We start from the raw sequence: 23102 nt of genomic DNA, 5'->3' as shown, positions 1-23102 counted from the left end.
TCCGAAATCACTTGAGACACATTAAATGCTTTTCAGACTCAACATCCAATTTCAAGACTCCAAAAAGGTGAGAGCTGTGGAGCTGAAGCAGAAAGGAAAGGATCTTTGAGGTCTCTTCCAACCTTGGTGATACTTTGCTAAACAGAGGTGCTTGCTTTATTTATTTAGATTAAACCAGGTTGGAAGAGACCTTCAAGATCATAGTGTCCAACCCATCAACCAATCCAACCCACCCAAACAGCTAACCCATGGCACCAAGCACCCCATCAAGTCTCCTCCTGAACACCTCCAGTGACGACGACTCCACCACCTCCTCTGTACTGCTCTCCTGTTTCCTCTACCAGAGCAGCATAAATTTGTTTTTAATCCAAACAGGCACAAAATTTGCCATGAAATGAACAGCAGGCACCACTTGCAGAAAACTAGGGATAAGGCACTTCAAACACATTTTCTTGCAAAGCAAAAACACAGGAAGCTGTATTCCTGCATCAGCATGTTTTGATACTTTTCTAGCACTGCAAAACTGGGACTGGTCATTTAAATAAGGTTTGGATTGAAGCAGAAAAAAATCTGTGTTTGTGTAAACTACTGTCAGCCTGCTGAGCCATTCCAGTGTGAACTGAGAGTTCCTGTTCCACCAAATAAAAAAAGCAAACAATCAAGAGAAAATTGTGCAAAAAAAAAGCACTTCTAGAGGGGAAAGAAATCTCAACTACTGTAAATTTCAGAAGAGCAGTTTGTTTGAACAGAACAGTTTTGCATTTTTGAGATGATGTTCAGACAGGTGTATTCATTGCTGGAGAGGCAGAGGGGAAAAAAAGGCAACACAGAAGAAGATGGAGATTTCCTGAGCCTCTGGGTATTTGGTGCTGTGGAGTAACAATAGCTAAAGGATCCTTCAAGCTTGCCATATATTATAGTTTCATTGTTTCATTCAGGGTTGGAAGGGACCACAAGGATCATCTACTTCCAACCCCCCTGCCATGGGCAGGGACACCCCACACTAGATCAGGCTGCCCAGAGCCTCATCCAGCCTGCTCTTAAACACCTCCAGGGACGGGGCCTCGACCACCTCCCTGGACAACACATTCCAGGGTTTCACCACTCTCATGGTGAAGAACCTCCTCCTCACATCTAGCCTGAATCTCCCCACCTCCAGCTTCATTCCATTCCCCCTAGTCCTATCACTACCTGAGATCCTGAGAAGTCCTTCCCCAGCCTTCCTGTAGGCCCCCTTCAGATACTGGAAGGCCACAATTAGGTCACCTGGGAGCCTGTTGATGCTGCTATGGAAGGAGTAGCTGCTATGGAAGGAGTAGCTGCTATGGAAGGAGTAGCTGCTATGGAAGGAGTAGCTGCTATGGAAGGAGTAGCTGCTATGGAAGGAGTAGCTGCTATGGAAGGAGTAGCTGCTATGGAAGGAGTAGCTGCTATGGAAGGAGTAGCTAAGTTCATTTTGCATTAGGCAAGTTGAATCACACAGCTTAAGCATGACTCACAAACCCAGCATCATGTAACTACAGAAAGTTGGTCTGAGCAGATCCTGAGGCATTGCCTACTCGATCCCCACACCCTACAGAAAGGCAAACTTAAATCTAAGCCACTCCTAAGCACCTTTGTCAAAACTCTTAAGTGACAGGCAGTCTGTTCCAATGCTTAGGTATCTTTATGTTCAAGCCTTTTAGATGTCTAACCAAAACAGCCCAGATGTCACACCCCAGTCCTGAAATCCATGGTTTGTCCTTTTTAAGAGCTTTTTGCACATTTGGAATGCACCAGCACACCTTCTCTCAAGCTTCTCAGGCTCCTCCTTCCTTCATCACCACTCATTTTTTCCAAACCTTGCACCACTGTAGCTGCTGCCTCATCATCTGGCTTAAGTTTTTCTTGAATGGCTTTGATCCAAAACAGACACAGTATTTCAGCTGAAGCCTTACTCTCCTCCACTGTATAGCAAAGTCCTAAGAAATCACAATCCCATGTATACATCCTAACAAGAGACTTGGCCTTCCCTGCTCTTTTTGGATTTAAAGATGGAGGAACATGATACTGATGACAAGCAGTGGTAGGCTCAAAACCAGAATCTTTAAGTCCCACTTCATTATAGATTTCCAGCTGAAAAACTACTCAGCCATCTTTGTATTTCCAAGTAACACAGAGTTCAAGCGACTAGGGACCCTCTTCTGCACAGCCTCAAGACATTTTGAAGAGGTTTTCTCAGTTCCAGTCAACAACACTTGGAAGACAAGGGCTCTGACAGCCTCCCCTGCTTCCTGCAAAGATGTCACGTTTTAGCAGTCCAAGTATGTTTTGCTGACAGGAAACACAAAAAAACCCCAGGTCATCAGTCCACATGATACTGAAATACAAAATGACCAAACCTAAGTGTTGCTCTTCCACAGTTTGCACACACAATGCTAAACCAGGCTGAAAGAGAACTCAGACCACCACATAAGTAGTGCCAACTTAAGAACTGTCTCCTATCCTTCAGATGTTGAAGACCTTCCTTCAATATACACCTTCACTAATGCATTTCTGTGCACATAAACGGGATTCTCTAGATTGCCTGATAAGCTTTTCCAAGAACTAGTCTTCTCCACAGAAGCAATCCTGTCACAAGACACCCAGTCCAACTGCTTTTCTGAAGTACACATCCTCTTCAGCTTTCTTGCTGTTTCACACAGAAATAAAACTTCCCTAAGCCCTTTGTTTCTCTTCCCCAATCTGAGCCTCTCTGCCTCAGGAGATCAAACTGCTCATCAGGTGGGGATCAATCCTCCAGGCTGAAAGCATGGCACACTTGTAAGAAGAGAACAAAGCACTAAAGGATTACAGACATTCAAGGTCCAACATTAAAAACAAAAAAGCTTCAGTTATTCTTGATGCTCCTGTCTGAATGGACTTCTCTTTGAACTCATTTCATAAGCTTCTGTACTTTGCTCTCCCTGCCAGTCAATAGCCCTCTATCCTGCTCCTATGGTAACATGGAAAACAAATTCATCTTTCAGCTTTTGATCATGTAAGACACAAAATATCCTATTATTTTATAGGATCTACATTCTATGAAAGGATATAGAGGATCTAAATCCCATAAAATCCTGTGCTCTTCCAACATGGATTTAGATTCAATTATTTCCCCCATCTGCTGTTACCAGCAAGGAAACTAAGGCTGCAGATGCCCTTGCATTGCACTGCTAAGATCTGACTACAAGGTCAAGGCTTGTTTAAGATCAGCTTGGCAAGGAAAAGTGCTGGAAGCACTTCCTATGGCAAAAATCTATCTGAATTAGGCTTAAATTGTACCCAAGCAGGAGCTTCCTTGGTTCTCTTATGACACCATACTTTCCTCAGAACAGTTAAGTGCACACAATAAACAATGCATTGGTGTTCTGTTTCTTTAGTTTTAGGCAATGCACATTTAACTGCTTTGGGTGCACAGAAATTCATCTATTAAGCTCCTGCATGTTAATAAATGTAATTCAGCTGCCAGCTGATGTTTTGAGTGACAGAGCTGAACATTCACCCTTGTCCTCATTTAAGAGCTTGACTGAGCTCTCACCCCAACTCAGCTTCCATGTCAGCAAAGCTTCTACTCCTAACGCTCTCCGGACAGTTGCTCAGACTGGAAGACCAACAATAAAATGGCTTGGAAAAGATCTACTTTTTACAGCTTGTTTCCCACTGTTTTTCTAGCTGGCAGAATACCTTTCCCTCTCAGCCACAAGCACAATGCCATCTGACATCCTCAAAAGCCCATCATGAAACTAATGCAAGAGTAGCAGCAAGAAACACATTTATTGCAGACATGCAATGGTACACATAATCCAAGACACATAGAAACAACAATCCCAGCTATGAATTGCACCAAGCAGTAGATGATGCCTTTTACAGCAAGCATGTGCAATCTCTTCCCCCAAGAATGTCTCTTTTAACTAAATGAAACAGAAAAAAACCAAACACACACACCCCACAGAAAAGAGGGAGAAGTACTACACTAGAAGGGACAGTACACAGCATGCCAACATTCCCACAGAGGGTTTGTAGTAACACACTGAATTGTTTCCAAGTGTGGTGTTTGCCAATCCATTGCCTTTAGAAGCAGCATGACTGTCTAATGACATATTAGTCGTCTTAGCCTAAAAGCAGGGCAACCAAAGTAAGTTCTTTGTTTTTGACTAAACATAGGTTGACTGTTGGAACAGCACTTAAGAACAACTAGAGTTCTAGCCTCTCAAAAGTATGTGTTCAGCTGAGTCGCCAGCCCAAGCCAGAGGAATGTTTGGTCAAAGTGAAGGCCTGAGGATTTACCAGTGGAAGGGTCAGGCATTTTTCCCCATCTCACCCCACTCATTAACCTCTTTCTGGATTCATCTCCTAATGCATCACTGCCTAAGGCTTGGGTTGACAAGTCTTAAAGGATCTTCTGCTGCTGTTTTCATGCCTTAAGGTCTTAGTCATGCAAATACATACATACATTACACTGACTTCAAGGGACTTAAGACTAATCCCATTCAAGCAAAGGATCCAGGCCTCAGATCTAGGATCTTCAAGAGAGGTGCACATAATGCAAATACTAGTTGAGAGCACAACTCTGTATTGTTCTCTGCTTACTTGGCCAGGTTCACTTTTCCACGTTCCCAGTCCTATGAGAGGCATCTTCTGCCCAGTGTGGAGAGCAACAGAGCTGCATGCTGCCGACATCTTTCCCTAAAGAAGAAGAAGAGCAAACTGAGTTTCACAGCAAGTCAGTGATTTGCAACAATTTACCTTTTAATAGAAAAACAAATACCTAAAAGCACAGAGGTTCTCATGATGCTAAAGATGAAGTAGGTTCTTCACAGTTTTTACTGGTACAAAGGAAATTAATAGCTACCCTGGAGAGACTAAAAAAAAGGAGCCTTTTTTCTCCTCTTCCTTCTTTTTCTCTTTCCCTTTACAATGCACAGGTTTAATATTTCTCAGAGCTGAGAAGTACAAAAAGAAGCATCCTGGAATAACATAAAATTGAAAGGGAAGTTGAGATTTTAAAATATGGTTGTTTTTTTAAATCATCAGTGAGCTTTGATGAGGCAGAAGGGAGCAAGAGATGTTCCCCTCCCCTTAGTGTACAGTAATCCCACAGGACTTCAGCACTCTCTCTTTTACCAACTCACTACCAGCTGCCTCAGGAATGAAGCTTTCGGTTTTGCTGTAGTTAGGGATAAATTCTGACAGAAACTGCCAGTGCAGGTTAAGGTTTGCACCCCTCATACAGGCAGGGTTTTGATTTGGAGTGAGCCACGAAGGCATTGCCCAGAAAAACAAACCAAAAATTAATGCTCTGAAGAACATCACTGCTCATATCAATCCCATCTTTTTATGCCATGTACGTCCTTTGTCACCCTTCAATCCGAATTTTCACCCACTCAGAGAGAAAATACTCATTATCAAGGCTGTCTGGTGTTGTGAAGAAAACCAGAAACACTGTGGCTGCCTTTGTAGCAAGCATGGAGGTGTTCAGGAGGAGACTTGATGGGGTATTTGGTGCCATGGGTTAGCTGTTTGGGTGGGTTGGATTGGTTGATGGGTTGGACACGATGATCTTGAAGGTCTCTTCCAACCTGGTTTGGTTTATTCTAAATAAAGGTTATTCATAATTGCTTATGAATTGTTAGATACCTGCAACAGGTAAATGCTGCCAAATGAGGAGACTACTTTTTTCATCACAAAATCAAAACTCATTTTCTGTTGTGAAGTCAGGGTTAGCAGAGAGGACAAAACAGAAGCACCTTCAAAGGCAGACACTGGGAAATAACACTTCAGTAAACAGATCACATAAAATGGGTGCATATATAACATCTTTCCATCTTTCTGACATGGAACCAGCTGTCTGCAAAGTGAGATTAAAATGCAATAGGTCCTGGCATATTCATATGTTTTGATTCCCCCCCAAAATAACTTTGTCTTCCTGCTCTTTCAGAAAGGGACATTATCTTCTCAAAGAGCTAGAAGATTCCTTGTTCCCATACTGCTAAAACCTTCACGTGGACTCTGATGAAAACTCAAGATTGAGAGCTCAACTCTTGCATAAGATGCACTTCAAGTGTAAACAGAACATAAGAGCTAGCACTCTGTTATACAGAGTGTCACACACCTAGCTTGGCAGAAATTCACAGAAGAGTAGTGTTGTTCAGTGACTAAAGGGAGAATGATAAAAGATTATGCAAAGTCACTGGTCACTCTTGAGAGTGGGATTCTCTCTCCTGTTTAGTTAGCACCGTGATATTCAAGCATCTTCCCTGTGAAAGTCAACAGGACAAAGGTCCAGCAAGATCTTCTATTACCTGTTGCTGCAAATAGCAATCTACTCACAGTGGCAAAGCTTTTGAACAAGAGAAAGGTTTTACAGCATGTCTTCACACTTTACATTTCTGGTCAAACCATTAACAAGAAATCATAGTAGTAGTATCATAGTATCAGTCAGGGTTGGAAGGGACCACAAGGATCAGCTAGTTCCAACCCCCCTGCCATGGGCAGGGACACCCCACACTAGATCAGGCTGGACAGAGCCTCAGCCAGCCTGGGCTTAAACACCTCCAGGGACGGGGCCTCAACCACCTCCCTGAACAACCCATTCCAGGGCTTCACCACTCTCATGGTGAAGAACCTCCTCCTCACATCCAGCCTGAATCTCCCCACCTCCAGCTTCATTCCATTCCCCCTAGTCCTATCACTACCTGAGATCCTGAGCAGTCCTTCCCCAGCCTTCCTGTAGACCCCCTTCAGATACTGGAAGGCCACAATTAGGTCACCTCGAAGCCTTCTCCTCTGCAGACTGAACAGCCCCAACTCCTTCAGTCTGTCCTCATAGGAGAGGTGCTGCAGCCCTCTGATCATCCTTGTGGCCCTTGTGGATGGACTCCAAAACTGGCTAGCTTATTTCATCAGAAGCTGAGCAAGCTAATTCCACCGTTCAGCTGTGTCCAAAATCATTTACATTATTTGTTTCCTTAAGGGAAAAAATAAAGTCAGTTGAATGGCTGTGTAGGAAGAAGGGATGCTTTCAAAGCAAAGCATTCACACAGCATGCTACCCCGAAATAGCTCTGCCTTCTCCACGTTCTTATCATTTTCCTCAGATAACTGAGACCCAGCTGATGGATGTGTTCACACAGGATGTTTATGTTACGTTTCTTGCTTAGCTTCTCAAGCCTTATTTTTGTAGATTGACAGCAGACACCAAAGATTGCACTTGTTTTATGGAGATATAATAGAGCAGTTGGAGTGATCCTGACCCGAAGACTGTTGAACACCAAGTACTCAGTGATCCATGTAACAGTTAATCTAAGCAGGTCCAAAGCTTGCCTTGTGCTGCACTTCAGTTACAACAGCGTGGCCTTGAGGCCTCTGCTGTAGGACACAACCCACAGCTGCAGGATAAGCTCAGCAGCTGGTTGTGAAAGGGAAGCCTGCAGGCAGCTCCCACATAGTACCTGCAATTACACCACCTGTGTGTCCTCAGCCATTATCTTAAAAAAGCAGGAAGTTCTCATGGGAGCATCCTTTGTTTGACAGCAGGAATGATGAATAGAGTTATTTTGCTCTAGGAGAATCCCTACCAGCTCCAGCAACTGAAAGAGAGTAATCCCTTCTGTGCAGGGTCTGCACAACATGCTGCATATGAATTGGAGGAGGTGTGTTCAAAGCTGCACAGCTCAGGGGTCAGAAGGGAATTAAGATTATCAACACTATCCTCCTTCTTTGTACAATTAGCTATAACAAGAGGCATTTGCCTTTCTTATCAGGGCTGTAACAGACCAGCACCTCCTGCTGCAAAAGTGCAGTTAAACATAAACCCATGGCTCTGGATTTGCACTGGGATATGTATTCAGTCCAGATGGTACTGCTAAAGGCCATCACCAGTGAACCAAACTGTGGGTGTGTCTCTTTTTCTGGGCAAGAAGCAGAAAAGGAAGAAAAACAATGACAAAAACATTCTAGTGGGAATTGGCATAGCAATTTTGTAGTCAGCTACACGCTGGTAGATGCCTTTTACCTGAATTGAGTTGCCTAAATACTGGTATCTTCTCACACCATCACTGGAAGTGGTTAAGAAGCGAGTGGATGAGGCACTTGGTGCCAAGGTTTAGCTGAGTAGATTGTGTTGGGTGATGGGTTGGACTTGATGATTTTGAAGTTTTTTTCCAACCTGGTTAATTCTATTCTATTGCAGCTGAAGACTTAAGGCTTTTTTTGATTCACATTAACCTATAACACAAACATGAGAAACCCATATGCTTTACACAAGTGTGTTGCACAATCACCTTGAAGGCAGCACTTCGACCCAGAAGACAAGGTACACGTTTAATCAACAACTAGCAGGAGCATATTTTCTAACCACCACCTTGCTTCATGCAATGCTGTTTTATATTAACATTGCAAAGAGAGATGAACTACAGACTCTGGAAGACTGGAAACAGGCCAGAATTAGAAACACTGGAAGAAAATACAGTAACTAATATTTTCCACTGAGATGCTTCCCTTAACAAGGAGATGCAAGAGAACCAGAGTGCCTGCTAGCTACCATAATTGGGTTCATTAAAAAGCTCCAAGCCTCCTTTCAAACAAGCAAAAGAAAAAATAAACACAGAAGCAAAGTAATGCTGGACATGTAAGATGTGGTTTTGGCTTAATAACTCCTACCGATTGCCACATTCACATAAAATAATTAAAGCTCAGGGTAACTCAAAGGCCTGGCTAGGAGAATGTTTTAATAACAAGGAATGTCAACTCCAGCTCTGCATCCACCCACGGATACGATTGACTTGTAATATAAAGCATAGAGACTTCCGCTAGCAAACCAGACATAAATATGCACGGAATGAATGTACATAGAGAGCAAACACGTTGCAAACACAGAAACGCCTACTACGGAACGGCTTCAGCCCCACAACTGGAGCTAAACCTCCTCTTCCTGGCTGCCACGGAGACGGCAGCGCGCCTACCTGCCCCTTATCGGGGCGGCCCAGGGCTAGTCCGCCCGCGGCGGGGGGCGATAAGGAGCCCGCCAGCCTCGTTCATCCCCCGCTGTACTCACCCGCGCCCGCCGAGTACAGATCTCCCGCCTACGCTACCTCTGTCTTCTACTACTGCCGCTAGCGGTGCTTCCGCTTCCGGCCAGGACTGCTACCGGACCGAGCGCTCCGCTCCGGCGCCGCGCTGTGGGGCTGTGGTGCTCTGTACCCTGTACCCTCCCGCGCTGGCTGCCGCTGCGGCTGTGCCAGGCAAGGCGTCCGTGACCCAGCCGGAGCAGCACGGGGTGGTTCTCCCGAAAAACAACCAATAGTGCACCCAGCGCTGAGGGTTTGCGGAGGGACCCATGACCTAGTGGGGCTCCTGCAGATTCTGCATCCCCAGCGTGGGGCTGCCACCGGGCCATGTGGGGCTGAAGCGCCTCGGCACGGCTTGCACCCGGCTAAGCCCTGTGCTGCTCGGCTTTCCTTTTCTCTTGGAAGCTCAGGCAGCCCGGGCTCGCCCATCTGTCGCCGAGTACCCAAGTGATAAATCTGATGGCCTGCGCCACGGAGAGGGAAATGGCAAAGCTAGCAAATAAGGACTGCGTGAATTGTGTGCGTTTACATAAGAGCCTCCCTGTCTGATGTTTGTCTTGGCCTCTTGAGGCTGTTACTGGCAGAATGATGGAATTTCCCCAGTTTTATTTGCATCCTTAAATAATAGGAATGCAGGGAAAGTCTAAAGCCAGTTGCGTTCATTTTCCTTCACTTTTGGTGGAAAAAGGCATGCAAAGAGAAACAGCACTTCGCAGAGGACTTGGACTCCTCTTGTTGCAGGTGCACAAGAATGTATTTCCCTATTTGTGCAAGAGTGAAAGCAAGATTAAAGCGGACTGATTTCAGTAGAGTGCTTCCTTCTGGGTAGTTATAATCCTGCTACTGTAGTCAGGCCTGTAACTGAGTGACTTCTAGGCTTACGGGACTGTATGTGTAATCTTAACCAGCTTTCACTTCCGTTTTTGTACCTACTTTATAAATATTCATAATTTGAAAACAGTAAGATAACATCAAAAATAGGGCAAAATACATACCCAACAGGGCTCTGGAGAGGCTGTGAGTTTCCAGAAAGATAATTCTGTTGGAGATTCTTGCTGTTTGGACTTGAATTACTCAGGAGGCTCAAAGGCACAACTGTTAATTAATCTCTTGGGCATATTCACATGATCAGCCTTTCCTGCGTGCAACCCATTCAGACAAAACACAGGAAAGTGGCAAGAGTGCAAGGGCAAGACGGTTAAAAGGAACAGGAAACAGAAATTTGAGAAGAGGAAGGAATATAGGGGGAGGAAACACTGCTGGGTTTGATTTATTTTTATGGCCCTGTCAATCGCAAATCCGTTTGAAAATAGATGATGCTTGAATTGTGTGAATAGTTTAACAAACCTCAGCCTCTGATATGTAATAGGGAGGAAAAAGTTTCATAGTTTCATAGTTTCATTCAGGGTTGGAAGGGACCACAAGGATCATCTAGTTCCAACCCCCCTGCCATGGGCAGGGACACCCCACACTAGATCAGGCTGCCCAGAGCCTCATCCAGCCTGGTCTTAAACACCCCCAGGGACGGGGCCTCGACCACCTCCCTGGACAACCCATTCCAGGGTTTCACCACTCTCCTGGTGAAGAACCTCCTCCTCACATCCAGCCTGAATCTCCCCACCTCCAGCTTCATTCCATTCCCCCTAGTCCTATCACTACCTGATATCCTGAGAAGTCCTTCCCCAGCCTTCCTGTAGGCCCCTTTCAGATACTGGAAGGCCACAATTAGGTCACCTCAGAGCCTTCTCTTCTGCAGACTGAACAGCCCCAACTCCTTCAGTCTGTCCTCATAGGAGAGGTGCTCTAGCCCTCTGATCATCCTTGTGGCCCTTCTCTGGACACGTTCCAGCACCTCCACATCCCTCTTGTAATAGGGGCTCCAGAACTGGACACAGTACTCCAGGTGGGGTCTCACCAGGGCTGAGTAGAGGGAGAGGATCACCTCCCTCGACCTGCTAGCCACACTTCTCCTGATGCAGCCCAGGATCTGATTGGCTTTGCGGGCTGCAAGTGCACACTGAGAGCTCATGTTGAGCTTTTTGTCCAACAGCACCCCCAAGTCTCTCTCTTCAGGGCTACTGAAGTAAGGATGGCTAAGACATTTGTCATCAAAAGGCAGTGGTTATCTGAACATAAAGTTTGTTAATTAAAAAAATGCATGCAGAGAAGAGGTAATACAAGACATTTTAACTAGAATTGCAGTCTTCACTTGAGCAAAACAAGGGAGGCAGTTACACGCGTTGTATATTTAGTAGCATGTAATTGCTTTAATGAACGCTATTGTTCACCAGCTGCTTGTGCATAATTGCCCCACGTCTTGGGATCATGTCGGTTGTTGACTTTCCAGTTTACTTTTGTGTATATTATATTAAAATGTCCCCACATGGCCAGGTTTTTACTGTGGCCCTGATGGTACCATATGTATACAGTAAGTCCAGGATTTGGAAGGCTTTCTGCACATCATAGTATCACAGTATCATTCAGGGTTGGAAGGGACCACAAGGATCATCTAGTTCCAACCCCCCTGCCATGGGCAGGGACACCCCACACTAGATCAGGCTGGCCACAGCCTCGTCCAGCCTGGGCTTAAACACCTCCAGGGACGGGGCCTCAACCACCTCCCTGGACAACCCATTCCAGGGTTTCACCACTCTCATGGTGAAGAACCTCCTCCTCACATGCAGAGTTCAGCTCTGCAGAAGATACGTGATAATGTCCTGAAGTGTTGTCTTTAGAGGGCATGCACAGATCCTCTCTGCTGCAGAACAGATGTGTGTATGCTCAAGGTGTGTGCCCAGGATTGCCCAAACCCAGTTCACACTGCTGTTTCAGCTAAGGTCACCTTATTCCATGAAAGTCCTGGATACGCTTAGGTAAAATCCCCAAATTCTCTTCTGACATCATGTGTGGAAAATCGAAAGTGGTAGTGTTCTGATTTCTTTGGTTTTGCACTCAGCAGGGGTTTGGGTTCTCATAATGGGGATGCATTCCCAACCAAGGTATGTGGGAGATACTGTGATCAGGAGGATACATGTAAAATCTGGCATGCTTACCAATCTGTAAATCTTTGGATAGTTTCAGTGCTGTGGCACTACAGGGCTGGCTCTCCTTTGTTAAACTTCTTACTGTGTTATAGCTGTATGGATAGGTGCAAAGAGGTCTACACTATGCTAATCCGGTACAAGCTGATCCTGTCTGGTAGCTGTTTTAGCAGAACATTACACTGCAGAAACTGATATTTGGAAAGACTACCTCAGAAACTAATCAAAAATAATGAGGCCATGGACATATGAATGGAAATGCAATGCTTAAGGCACAAACTTGGAATGAACTCCTTTGCAGCAGCTGTGCAAAATGGGTGTATTATGCATCTGAAAGTGTGAGCAATGAGCATCATAAGCTTTAAAGGAGTCTGGAATCATGAGAAAGTTATTACTGTTTTGTCTATTGGTAAACATACCAGAGCTGCAGAAAGGCTACATTGTTCTAGAGGCTTTAATTAGGACTGCCTAATCTTTCAGGGGTTAATTTGTTCACAGGTTCCTGGCCTGCAAAGTAGGCATATACGTGTCAATTCACAGACCTCAATTATTGTCACAACACTGATATTAAGCGAATTACAAACTGTTTCTGTAAAAGATTAAGCATGCTGTAACAGAAACAGAAGCAGTGTTAAGCTGAGCACAGACTTATTTCCTGAGTGCATATATACATGTTATTTCGCAATGATTATTTAAGGAGTGATTTCATCTGGACTGAAATCAGACATCTCTTGGGTGAATCACCATATGGGCATAGTCACCCAGCAACGCTACACAGTGAAGTAGATTATAAACATGTAAAGTTTGTCAATCCTATGTGGTTTTCTCTTAATTACAACTTATAATCAAGTTTTAGCAGACAGAAGAAACAGAAGTGTAAACTGCAAAACAGACAAAAATCAGCTGGCAAGCATTTTTATCACATTTGACTAAAGCAAGCAGGTTTTGTCATTAATATGGCATTTGGGATTTACTATCTTACAAAGCTTTTATATCTAAATCCTGGATTTAGTCCTCAAAAAGTATTACACTGCTTCAGCTCAGCCTTGGATACAAACACAAAGAAGCTTCACGCTGGGAATGATGCAAAACTCCCTGAAGTGAGCGACTGTTTCTTCTGAGTTTCCATCCTGCTCCTGAACTTAACAGGTAAGCTTAATTTAGTTGTGATTTTTATGGCCAACTTGTGTTACTTGGTTTGGTCCTCCACTGACAGAGAAGAATCATAGGGAGTCAATGAAAGCGCTGGGAACTACTGTCGGGTTGAGGAGGAAGTTATTACTGCAGAGTGACAGAACAGAGATGGCCCCAAGTGTTTAGCACTGCACATGGACATTGCTTTCTTAGCAGGTCCGATCTGATTGAAGCCAATGGCAAACTCCCACTCTGCTCATGACACACCAGTGCTCTCTTATTTTCCCTCAGAACCCTGTGTATCCTCTGCCTCTTTGATGACGTCTAATAATTACGATTTGGTTGTAGCAAGGCATTTAAAAAAAAGGTAATTTCTTCTTGCAACAAGCCGACCGAATCCCCTTCCCGTTGTTTACAGCCGTCACAATGGATATTTCCACAGCATCTCCCTGGAGCGAATCCAGAGAGTTATCTCCATCTGCTCACGGTCTTCTGTTGCTCTGCACAGCCGGGACCGTGTTCCCGCAGCGATAAGCGGTGCCACCCCGCTATCGAGGGGCCGGCTGGCACCGGCCGCAGATGTGCCGAGTCACGCTGCCCTGGCAGGCGGCGGCGGGGGGCGGTGGCGGTCCCGGTCCCGAGCTCCCGCGCCCGTCTCCTCGCGAGAGCGGGGCGGCTATAAAGGGGGCGGCGCGGTAAAGCTGCCGCAGTTCGTGGGACCTGTCGTTGTTGTGTGTCTTCGGCTTCGTGTGAGTGCGGGGTGGGGGGGACAGGGGGGAAGAGCCGTGGGAGCGCGCTCGTCGCGGAGCGGTATCGGGATGGCATTCGCATCGGGATTTGCGCACTGCCTTTTCTTTTTTTCTTTTCCCCCCCTCACCAATTCCTTTTGTGTGTTTTGTTGTCCCCTCCCCCTCTGCGCGGATGGTCTCTGGAACGAAGCCTGTAGTGCGAGCTCTTGCTTTCTGTATCCCACCGCACCACTTCCCTCATTCCCTGGAAGGGCTCTTTGGGGGCTGCCTCTTTTTTGCCTTCTTTATTTTTTTTCTTTCGTGGGGGGCGGACAGATAACTCGCCCCTGCGCTCAGGCCTTTATCAGCTCTCCCGGCCGTGCCGCACGGGGAGGGGCCGCGGGGCGATCTCCGGGAACGGGGCGGGGGGGCGTGTGCAGCTTGGCTGCCGGGCGCGGAGCCGCCTCGCGGTGCGCCTGCAGCCCTGTGAGCCTGGAGGCCGTGGCTCGCGGGCGGGCGAGCGGTGAGCGGGGCGGCGGCTCGCTGCGCGGGCGTCAAAAGTAAAACACAACGGGGGATTCAGTGAGGGAGCGTGCAGGGGCACAGCTGTCGCCACCGCTGAGCAGTGCAGGGCCCTTCTGCGCAGGTGGATGCTGCGATCTCGCTCCGGAGCATTTTGGGCTATAGAAGGCATTTCGTGGTCTGCGTGTAGCTGTCTGCGGTGTGCTGGGACCGAAGAGAGCAGTGGCAGTATCTGACCGCAGCGCAGCAGCTTAACCGCGTTTATGTGAGAGGCTGACTGTAGCAAGGTGGAAGGCTGATGGCGTGTGTTGAAGTGACCTTTCACTTTTGCTCAAGGTGTCCTAAAGCTATGAATTGCTAGCGAGGAGTACAGGCCTGGCTCGTTATAATTGCAGTGTGAAGATAATTGAGGCCGTGTGGCTGTGAGCAGCAGAAAGCTGTTCTGACCTGATTCAAATGCACTTTATCTGCAGTGCCCATTCTCCTTTTCCCTAGAATGAAAGGAAATCACATTGAGGCTGTGGTCTGTTTCTCTTGGTTAGGAAATGATGTGGCTAAAATCTAAGCAGTATATGTGAGAACACAGTGGGGGGGGAAAAGGGGAAATGTTGCCAGGTTTCTGAGGAAGGCATATGCTGTAGTACAAGGCAGCTGAAATCTCCTGCCACTATTAAAGACTTTCACACTGCCTGAAAATAGGGGCAATAACTTGTAGCTTTAGAAAAGGGAAGTAGCAAAGATCAGTCTGCCAGCTTTTGTTTGGCATGGAATACCTAGTAAAATACTTCAGGCAATGGCTAATGGAACAGAAGGACTGGCATGGTGCTGAGCAAAAGGATGACCTTGAGTAATGGATAAGAATACAGTTTAGTGGTGAAGCTCAGTAGTTGGAGGCATCTCAAATAAATACTGTGCAATGGCTTGTCCCTCTTACAGAACTGGTTTGAGAATTGCAGATGTGTTCATGGTTACATGGGATGCTTGGCAGAGGGATTATCTATGTCTTTCTGCTGGACTGTTTCAGTGCAGTCCTGTGACTGATCTGTAGTTCTGGCCACCTTTGATCTTACAACTTAAGTCCGCTGCAGGTGAAAACTAAACCTTTGAATGAATATGGGGATAAAGAGCTTTGTTGCAATAGATAGTTAGAAATGCTGAACACGTTGGCACTTCTCAAAATGAAAACTGAAAGGTAGCTTAATTAGTGACTGCAAACTGTCAGGGTATGCAAGAGAAACTTCTGAAGGTAAAACCATTGCTGAAAACACTAGACTTGGATTAAATGCTTTATGGCTTGTGGCTAGCAAGGGGCAAGGAGCTGAAAGATGTGGTGCTCTCAATGTTTTCTAGAATGGACTCGGTGCCTTGCAGGCAGGGCTTGGAAGGATCTTTGATTCTCAGCTTTTCTTAGCAACGCTTGTATTACCATTGCAGAGGCTTTGTCAAGGCAGCTAGTGCATGTGTATAGCTAGTGTGTAGAACAACTTGAGTTAAATCACTTTCAAGGAGGTTTTGTGAGTCGAAACAGTGTTAATGAAGTTACCTTTTTGGAAGTGGAATTCTAAAGTGATAGACCATGTGGTCAGACAGCAGGGCGTATTGCAAATGACTGGTTTCTAGGGCAGACAGCCAGAAATGGAATTCTCCTGTCCTTGTATATCCTCTTGCTCTTTCAGTCGACCTGAGGAGGGAAAAAAACATGGCTGTACTGAATTAAGACCTGGTGAAATTGTAATTGTTAACATGGAACATAATTAGCATGTGTACTGTGAGTCTTTTCGGTTGCAAATAAACCAAGAAATAATAGTTTGAAAGTGTAGTCATGCAGAGCACTTTTCTCTGGGGATTAAGAAAAGGTCTTTTGGAGAGTCAACAGGAAGATAATGTTTAAGGTCTTCAATTCCCCTGTAAAACTGAACAAGGGTCTCCTCCTCAAAAGTTCTGTAACCCAGACTTCTAACCCATCCAAAATTGGAACAGGAAGAGTTAGTGAGTACTATAGTGACTTGATCTGGCTGTCTAGGCTGTGACTGTTGAACTGTACCTTACTGTGCTTCACTGGGGGGGGAATGATAGTGTTGACTGAACTGCCCAGATGACAAAGTAGGAAGTAATTTAACTCAGGCTTTGTGTTGTAAGACCAAGTGCTGATAAACTGTCTTTGATGTTCAATATAAATTGATAAGGGCCTTTGAGTAAATGCTTAGTTTTCATGTGCAAATGTAATATGATCTAAACTGTGGTGTTATTAACTCCTATCCAGATTAAATCAAGATGTCTTCAGGAAATGCTTTCATTGGCAAACCAGCCCCTAACTTCACTGCCACGGCTGTGATGCCAGATGGGCAATTCAAAGACATCAAACTCTCTGACTATAAAGGTAAACCTACATGCTGCTTTAATTACATGTGCATAACTGGCCATAGGCAGGAGTGGAGGGCATCTAAGAATACACCTTGTTTTGGCTTTCAGGTCATGACCACCTGGCAGCAGGCTGAAAGACACAACTTGGGCAGTGGTTCAGTGATGGCTGTCAGCTGTTGGGAAGCTGTCAGCAGTGTGGCTGAATGTTGCAGCTATGATAATTGTTGCTAATTAGTGTAAAACTCCTCTAAACACTAATCTTGGATCAGGCTACTTTGTCATGCTATGAGATTGTTGTAACATCTCCACACTATGTGGGACAGTTAAGACTTCACTTGTAGGCTGTCAGTGGAAAGTAGATTTTATTTCTTTTTAAATACATATGTATTCCCCACCTCCCCCTGCCACCAACCAGGTTCCTTTCTCTAGAATACTGGCAAAATATTTGCCTTGCCAAAAAGCTTACTGAAACCAAAGGGAAAGGCTGAAGTATTAATATGGATGGCTTTAGAAAGACATTTCTCATGAAGCTGTAGCCCTCAAATCACCTGAGGGTGGTGAGTAGGTATAGAATATTCACCTGCTCAATTAAAATACCTCCTTGGCTTGTAACCTTTTGGACCCATGGCATTTCTGCACCTCGTTAGCAGTCAACTGTAGGGCCTTCTAGTGTTAGGTACTCTGGGCAGGCCCCTGAGTAGATCCAGGAGATAAGCATTTGCTGTCAAATTTGACACTGGTTTTGGAGACTCCAGTGGAGGTAGGGTTCTGCACTAGTAGCTTTAGAGTGGCCTTGAAGAGTGTTATAAATGGTGTTGGCTGAAGTGTAAATCCCCTAGGTGCTTTTTGGTTTTACCACCTCTGCAGCAAGGCTTAAAATAGAGGCATCTGTGGTTTGCCATTTAATCTTGATCAGTATTTGTATGGTTGGTACTGAACATGACAGCTCCTAAAAAGGCAAGAGATTCACTGGTTATCTTGCTCTTCTAGGAAAATATGTTGTCTTCTTCTTCTACCCCCTGGACTTCACATTTGTCTGTCCAACTGAAATTATTGCCTACAGTGACAGAGCTGATGAATTCAAGAAAATTAACTGTGAAGTAATTGGAGCTTCTGTTGACTCTCACTTTTGTCACCTTGCCTGGTAAGAATCAGCCTTTTAACTTACTTCTTTGGTCTCAGTTCTTGTAGGAACTGAATCTTGAGTTTACTCAGACTTGCTTGCTGAAGTATCAAAGGCACTTCGGAAGTATCGGTGATGCCAGGTGCTTCTGAGCATACCCTTCAGTTCTTTTGCTGCCTCATGGCAGACAGTGCAACATTCCAGAAGGGGTCAGCTTCTGTTGTCCTTTATACTTTATTCTGAACTGTCCATATTGTTAACACTTAAACTTCCTCCTTTTAGGATCAATACTCCTAAGAAACAAGGTGGCTTGGGCACTATGAAAATCCCATTGGTTTCTGACACAAACCGTGCCATTGCCAAAGATTATGGAGTACTGAAAGAGGATGAAGGTATTGCATACAGGTAATATGCAAGAAGGTAAACTTGTATTGCAGAGCCTCAAAATGAGACTAGTCATGTGCTTGAAAATGAGATTTATTCTAATCAGAGCTGTTTAGCATTCCCAACAGACATTAGTAAACTACGGACTCAGATGTCAATTAAATGGAATTAATACTACCCAGACAACTTAAGCTGAAGTCTTGGGGGTGACGACCTGAAACGTCACTTGCCTAAGATAAGTGCTCCCAGCCTTTGGAGGAGTTACCTTAGGCAGCATCCTGATCTAAGGGGAGACTCTCTGACTGCAGACTTGCTGCTCTGAGTGGGACTGTCTCAATTTGATAGGACTCCATTTGTATCTTAGTTAAATCTGATCTGGGCATATGTGGTCAGTGGTTCAGAAACTTCTTCACCCAGCTGTTTCGCTGGTTGAGGGCTTTGTCTGTTAATTGAAGAGCCTTGGCTTCCCTATCCCTCAATGTCTCAACCCTCAAACCCTGCAACTTTTAGCAGTTCAGAAGGTTCAGCCTTCACTGGGATGTTTATGCCTGCCACAACTTGCTGTTGAAAGTCTTATGCTGCAATCATGTGGAGCATGTCAGATGAACACAGAGCTTGAATAAATTTGAATGCCTGTAGCAAGCTGAAACTATTTCAGTTGTAAACTACTTTAAAGCTATCAAACACGCCAAGGACTGATCCTGCTTGACTCACTTTAGTGTTGAGACTTCTCACAGTTTTGTTAAGCTATATAACTCTGCACTACTTCCCTTTGAGTCTGCACAGTGCAGGAGCCTTATGCCAGGTGAGCCTCTGTAAACATTGGCAATGTAAGACCTATGTAGTTACAAGAGTGATTACAGATATTTAATGATTGAAGTACAGAGTGAAATCCAAGCCTTAACTTCTAATTCAGCTGTTCAAGTAGCTGAGGGAGCTGAACTTCTAACTCTTAGTGTGACTTTGGAGGACTAACTGATGAGCCACTGCTGGGTTTGGGGTCTTTTGAGAGCAGTCTGTTTGTGTATTCTTTTTTCCTTGAATACAAGAACACCTCTGCAATTCACTTTTTTTCCCCTGGGTTTCTCTTCAGTGTGGTGGTGGTGAGGTTTTTTGGGTTTTGTCTTAAGGTTTTTTTTCCCCTACTACTACCATTTCTTTCCTGGATTAGTGTTTTGACTCTAGTTCCTGCTGAGTGTTAGTCTTTCAGCTGCTAAGGTTTTAGAGCTGTGCATAGACTGCAGGTGTCAGTTGTCATCTAGTTAGTGGCTCTGTAAGTACTGACTGCCATAACAGAATACTGAACTTGAGGGATTGAAACTTGCTCCAGTCAAATCAGTCTTGAAATGCTGTGTTTAACTTAGGGCTGTTTGGATTTTCTTAGGGGTCTGTTCATAATTGATGACAAGGGGATCTTGAGGCAGATAACAATCAATGATCTTCCTGTTGGCCGCTCTGTTGATGAAACCCTCAGGCTTGTCCAGGCTTTCCAGTTTACAGATAAGCATGGAGAAGGTAAGAGTTCTTCATTCTCATTTTGTTTTTTCCCCTGGAGAATACTAGGCAGGTTAAACTGAGGTTTACTGAAAAGTATGAAGTACATGTATTGATCTGTGTGGGGCAAGTAATTGTGCCTCTTTAAACATACCTGCTTCTGTAAAGCTGCTTTCTGAAGGGTGCCATAGTGCAGTGCTACATTTATTCTAGTCCACTGAGTACTTGCTAATGCTGAAGTGCCACTTAAATCAGTTGTACTGGATGTCTTGTTGAGCACACAGCAGTTGTCTCAACTTGAAGCAGAAATGAAGAGCATGTAATAACTTAGCCTGCAAGGGTGAACAGAATTCAGGCTGCTCTCAGGTACAGTAGGTGGAGACCATCAGTTCTAATGCAGTGTTTTATACAGTCTGTTAGACAAAGCACTTAAATTCCCAGAAAGCCTGCTGATAATGTGCCCATGTGTAGTGAGGAGAAAATGGGTGGGGGTCTTTGTGCCCATAGCTCAAGAGTAATAAGGTGTTTGAGGCTGGTCACTTTTGCAGGAGTTAAAAAGGGCAATGCAAATGAGAAGTTTAAACCAGGCTGTGGAAACTCAACTGCTCTGTAGGTGTTAGTAGTCTCCAGCTGTCATTAACTAATGTGTTGCTGCTGGTCATGCTTAATTTGCTTCAGAACTGGCAATTCCATGGCAAATTTCAATAAAACAAGCTGCTGCTGTGGTTGTACTATAGCCTGAAGACAGACAGTGCTTCTCAACTTGTATGCTAATCTCTCAGCTGAGAAGACACTCCTAATACTTGATGGTGGAGCAGTCACATTTCATGTAAATGAAGCTTAGAGTTTACTATGCCTTAGAGTAGCCAAAAGCTAGCAATAGTGCTTCCTCCAGAATTAGGGCTGTAGTCTTGTCTAAACCAGGATAGACCAAAATAAGTTGTGCAGCAACACTTGGAAGCTGAGAATGTTATAGCTAAAACTGCCAGTCTTGTGTGGCCCAAGCATCAAACCTTGCATAGCTGTAGACAAGGAGGACTGTCCAAAAAAATGCTGCTCAGGCTTTACAGCAATTTTGAGGCCTTGCAACTCTGCATTGTGGTGGCCTTTTGATAGCCATATAGAGGAACTAAAGACATCTTAACTATTCTTCCTCCTCTCCAATAAACTGGAGAATGGGACCAGAGCTGATTTAAAGATAAGGAGAACATAGACCTGCCTGGATCCAAGGAGAGAAGTGCTGTAGTAGTAAAGCCTTTCTGACTTGAGTGCTGGAGCTGGTCAAGCTGTCACCTTGCTGTCAAGCTTCCATAAAGTTTCTAAGCAGGGGTGTGGGGGGTGCATGTGTAAAGGAGCTGCTGTTCCATGGGCTTACACCTGATTCCTTGGGTACCCTTACCTGGTGGACAAATGGAAATGCACCTTCTGTATGTTGCAAATATGTGTACATGTTTGTTGCTTTACTGTGTAAAATGCTCTGCAGGAGCAGCTGTTATAATTTAAACACTTCTATCATTTCAGTGTGCCCAGCTGGCTGGAAGCCTGGCAGTGACACAATCAAGCCTGATGTTCAGAAAAGTAAAGAGTATTTTGCCAAGCAGAAATAAACTTCCAGTCTTGGATGGAAACTAGTATGCCTTACGTAAAGAACAAGCATCAGTTACTGAACTTTGACTAAGTCATTGCATCCAAGTCAAGGGATCATGCTGTAGGTATAAACAGTAACTTTTTTACTTGAAGGAAAGTTTGTTCTGTTGACAGTACCTTCATAGAAAATCTAAATGATCAGTATCTGTACATCAAGCCCTGTTGACTTTAGTGACAATGCTGTGCATGTGGCTAGCCATGTATTGCATATAGAGCAGTGGTATCCTTTTGTAACTCTATTAAACTTGTGGAAAAGCACACTGTCTACTGTTCTTGTGTAGTCATCAGAAGACCTGAAGGCAATGCAAGCTGCACTTCTGAAAGCTCTGTCTACTGAGCTGTCTGCAGAGAGAGCTCAATTCCCTAGGCCTTTTAAAGTACTGTTAGAATGGAGGTAGCAACACTTGGTTTTGCAGTAGTAAAGTAGTGTTTACCCTCATCTGTCAGACATAAGCAATACTAAATTGTCCAGAACATGAAGCATAGATGTGACTGGCAAAAGCTGGGTGTATTTTCACACTGTCAATGCCTTTCTGCATCTGCTTTGATCAAAACTGACTGTTCATAATAAATTTGGGCGAGTCAATATTCAGTTTGAACAGTCTGTGAAGAGTGGAAGACTGGGCCTTCTGAAAAGCAAAGTTCCTTGGATACACAGCATTAATCCTAGTGTCTCCCACTACATGGAATGGAGGTGAGAATATTCCTGTTATCTGTCACCTTGTTACATGATTAAGATCAAAAGAAGGGTGGCACTATAAAACCTAGTAGGTGCGTGTGCTCAGCCTTATCTTTGATCTTTGTATTCCAAATGCTTACATGCATACTGTAAAACTCAAAGCATATTACTGTGGCCTTAAGTTACACGAAAGCTGTGTCTGCTGTTTAACTTAATGATTCAAGTTGGCTTGTAATAAAGTGCTGAACTTCAGAGCAAAGGATATGGATAAAGAGCTATTACCTAGCAAAGTGAGTTAGAAGGCTGTGATCTTTATGTAGCTATAAAGATTAAACTGGTTTAAAGGTTTGTATCTAACTTCAGTTCAAGTAGTAAAGAAGTTCTATGGTGCTTAAAGGGAGCAGTAACAAAATGGAGGCTCAGGGTTGCTTGAGTCAGAAGTGAAAGCAGCCTGCCTGGAGAAGTGAACTTGTGCTGTTAGAAAAAAATGAAAATAGACTTATGAGAGAGGCCTTACTCTTAAAATACTGCAATAAATACTGAAATAGCTACTTCCCTGGGTGTAAGTGCCACAAATCTTAGTGAAGATGTGAAAGTGATGCTTAGTTTGATCACTTTTGCTTAGTATTTCAAATCCAACTTGCTAGCCTCAATAGGCTAACATCCTAGGAGTGTTTGTGTATAATTTCTATAGGATGTGGTTCAAGGTAAGCAAATAAATTAATTGGTAGGGCTGAGTACAAAGTTATCTATCAGACTTTCTTGGCTAAATGAGTAAAGTCAAGGCTAATCTAATGTAAAACTTAAGAGTTGTATCTAGCTGTATTAGCACTAGTTCTTTGGAGGGTACAGTGTTAGTGTGGTCTAGGCCTGAAGAATGAGTACCCTGATGTGCCTG

At 44.5% G+C, this 23102-nt stretch overlaps 2 protein-coding genes across 3 annotated transcripts in view; one reads left to right on the top strand and one right to left on the bottom strand.

Annotated features, from left to right (window-relative positions):
* AKR1A1 (aldo-keto reductase family 1 member A1) overlaps window positions 1–9183 on the bottom strand; it is a 28234-nt gene extending 19051 nt beyond the window's left edge. The window contains exons 1-3 of one of the 2 annotated variants that reach the window (XM_068141613.1): window positions 9076–9175; window positions 8035–8246; window positions 4612–4707 (exon numbers count right to left, since the gene is read on the bottom strand). In XM_068141613.1, the coding sequence (XP_067997714.1) occupies window positions 4612–4701 (90 nt within the window). In that variant the 5' untranslated portion in view covers window positions 4702–4707; window positions 8035–8246; window positions 9076–9175. Of the gene's footprint in view, window positions 1–4611; window positions 4708–8034; window positions 8247–9075 lie in introns of both variants that reach the window. The other variant, XM_068141612.1, reaches the window with a different exon arrangement.
* A 4723-nt stretch (window positions 9184–13906) lies between these two features.
* Window positions 13907–21783, top strand: PRDX1 (peroxiredoxin 1). The gene is made up of 6 exons (XM_068141616.1): window positions 13907–14012; window positions 16777–16893; window positions 17868–18021; window positions 18283–18405; window positions 19769–19899; window positions 21400–21783. The coding sequence occupies exons 2-6, from the start codon at window positions 16788–16790 to the stop codon at window positions 21483–21485; spliced, it is 600 nt and encodes a 199-aa protein (XP_067997717.1). The 5' UTR covers window positions 13907–14012; window positions 16777–16787; the 3' UTR covers window positions 21486–21783.
* The last annotated feature ends 1319 nt before the right edge of the window (window positions 21784–23102 follow it).

The sequence above is a fragment of the Melanerpes formicivorus genome, unplaced genomic scaffold (assembly GCF_026170545.1).
Source record: "Melanerpes formicivorus ecotype bairdi unplaced genomic scaffold, bMelFor1.0.p_v2 SCAF_7, whole genome shotgun sequence".
NCBI lineage: Eukaryota > Metazoa > Chordata > Aves > Piciformes > Picidae > Melanerpes > Melanerpes formicivorus.
This window is presented reverse-complemented; position numbering and strand designations above follow the sequence as displayed.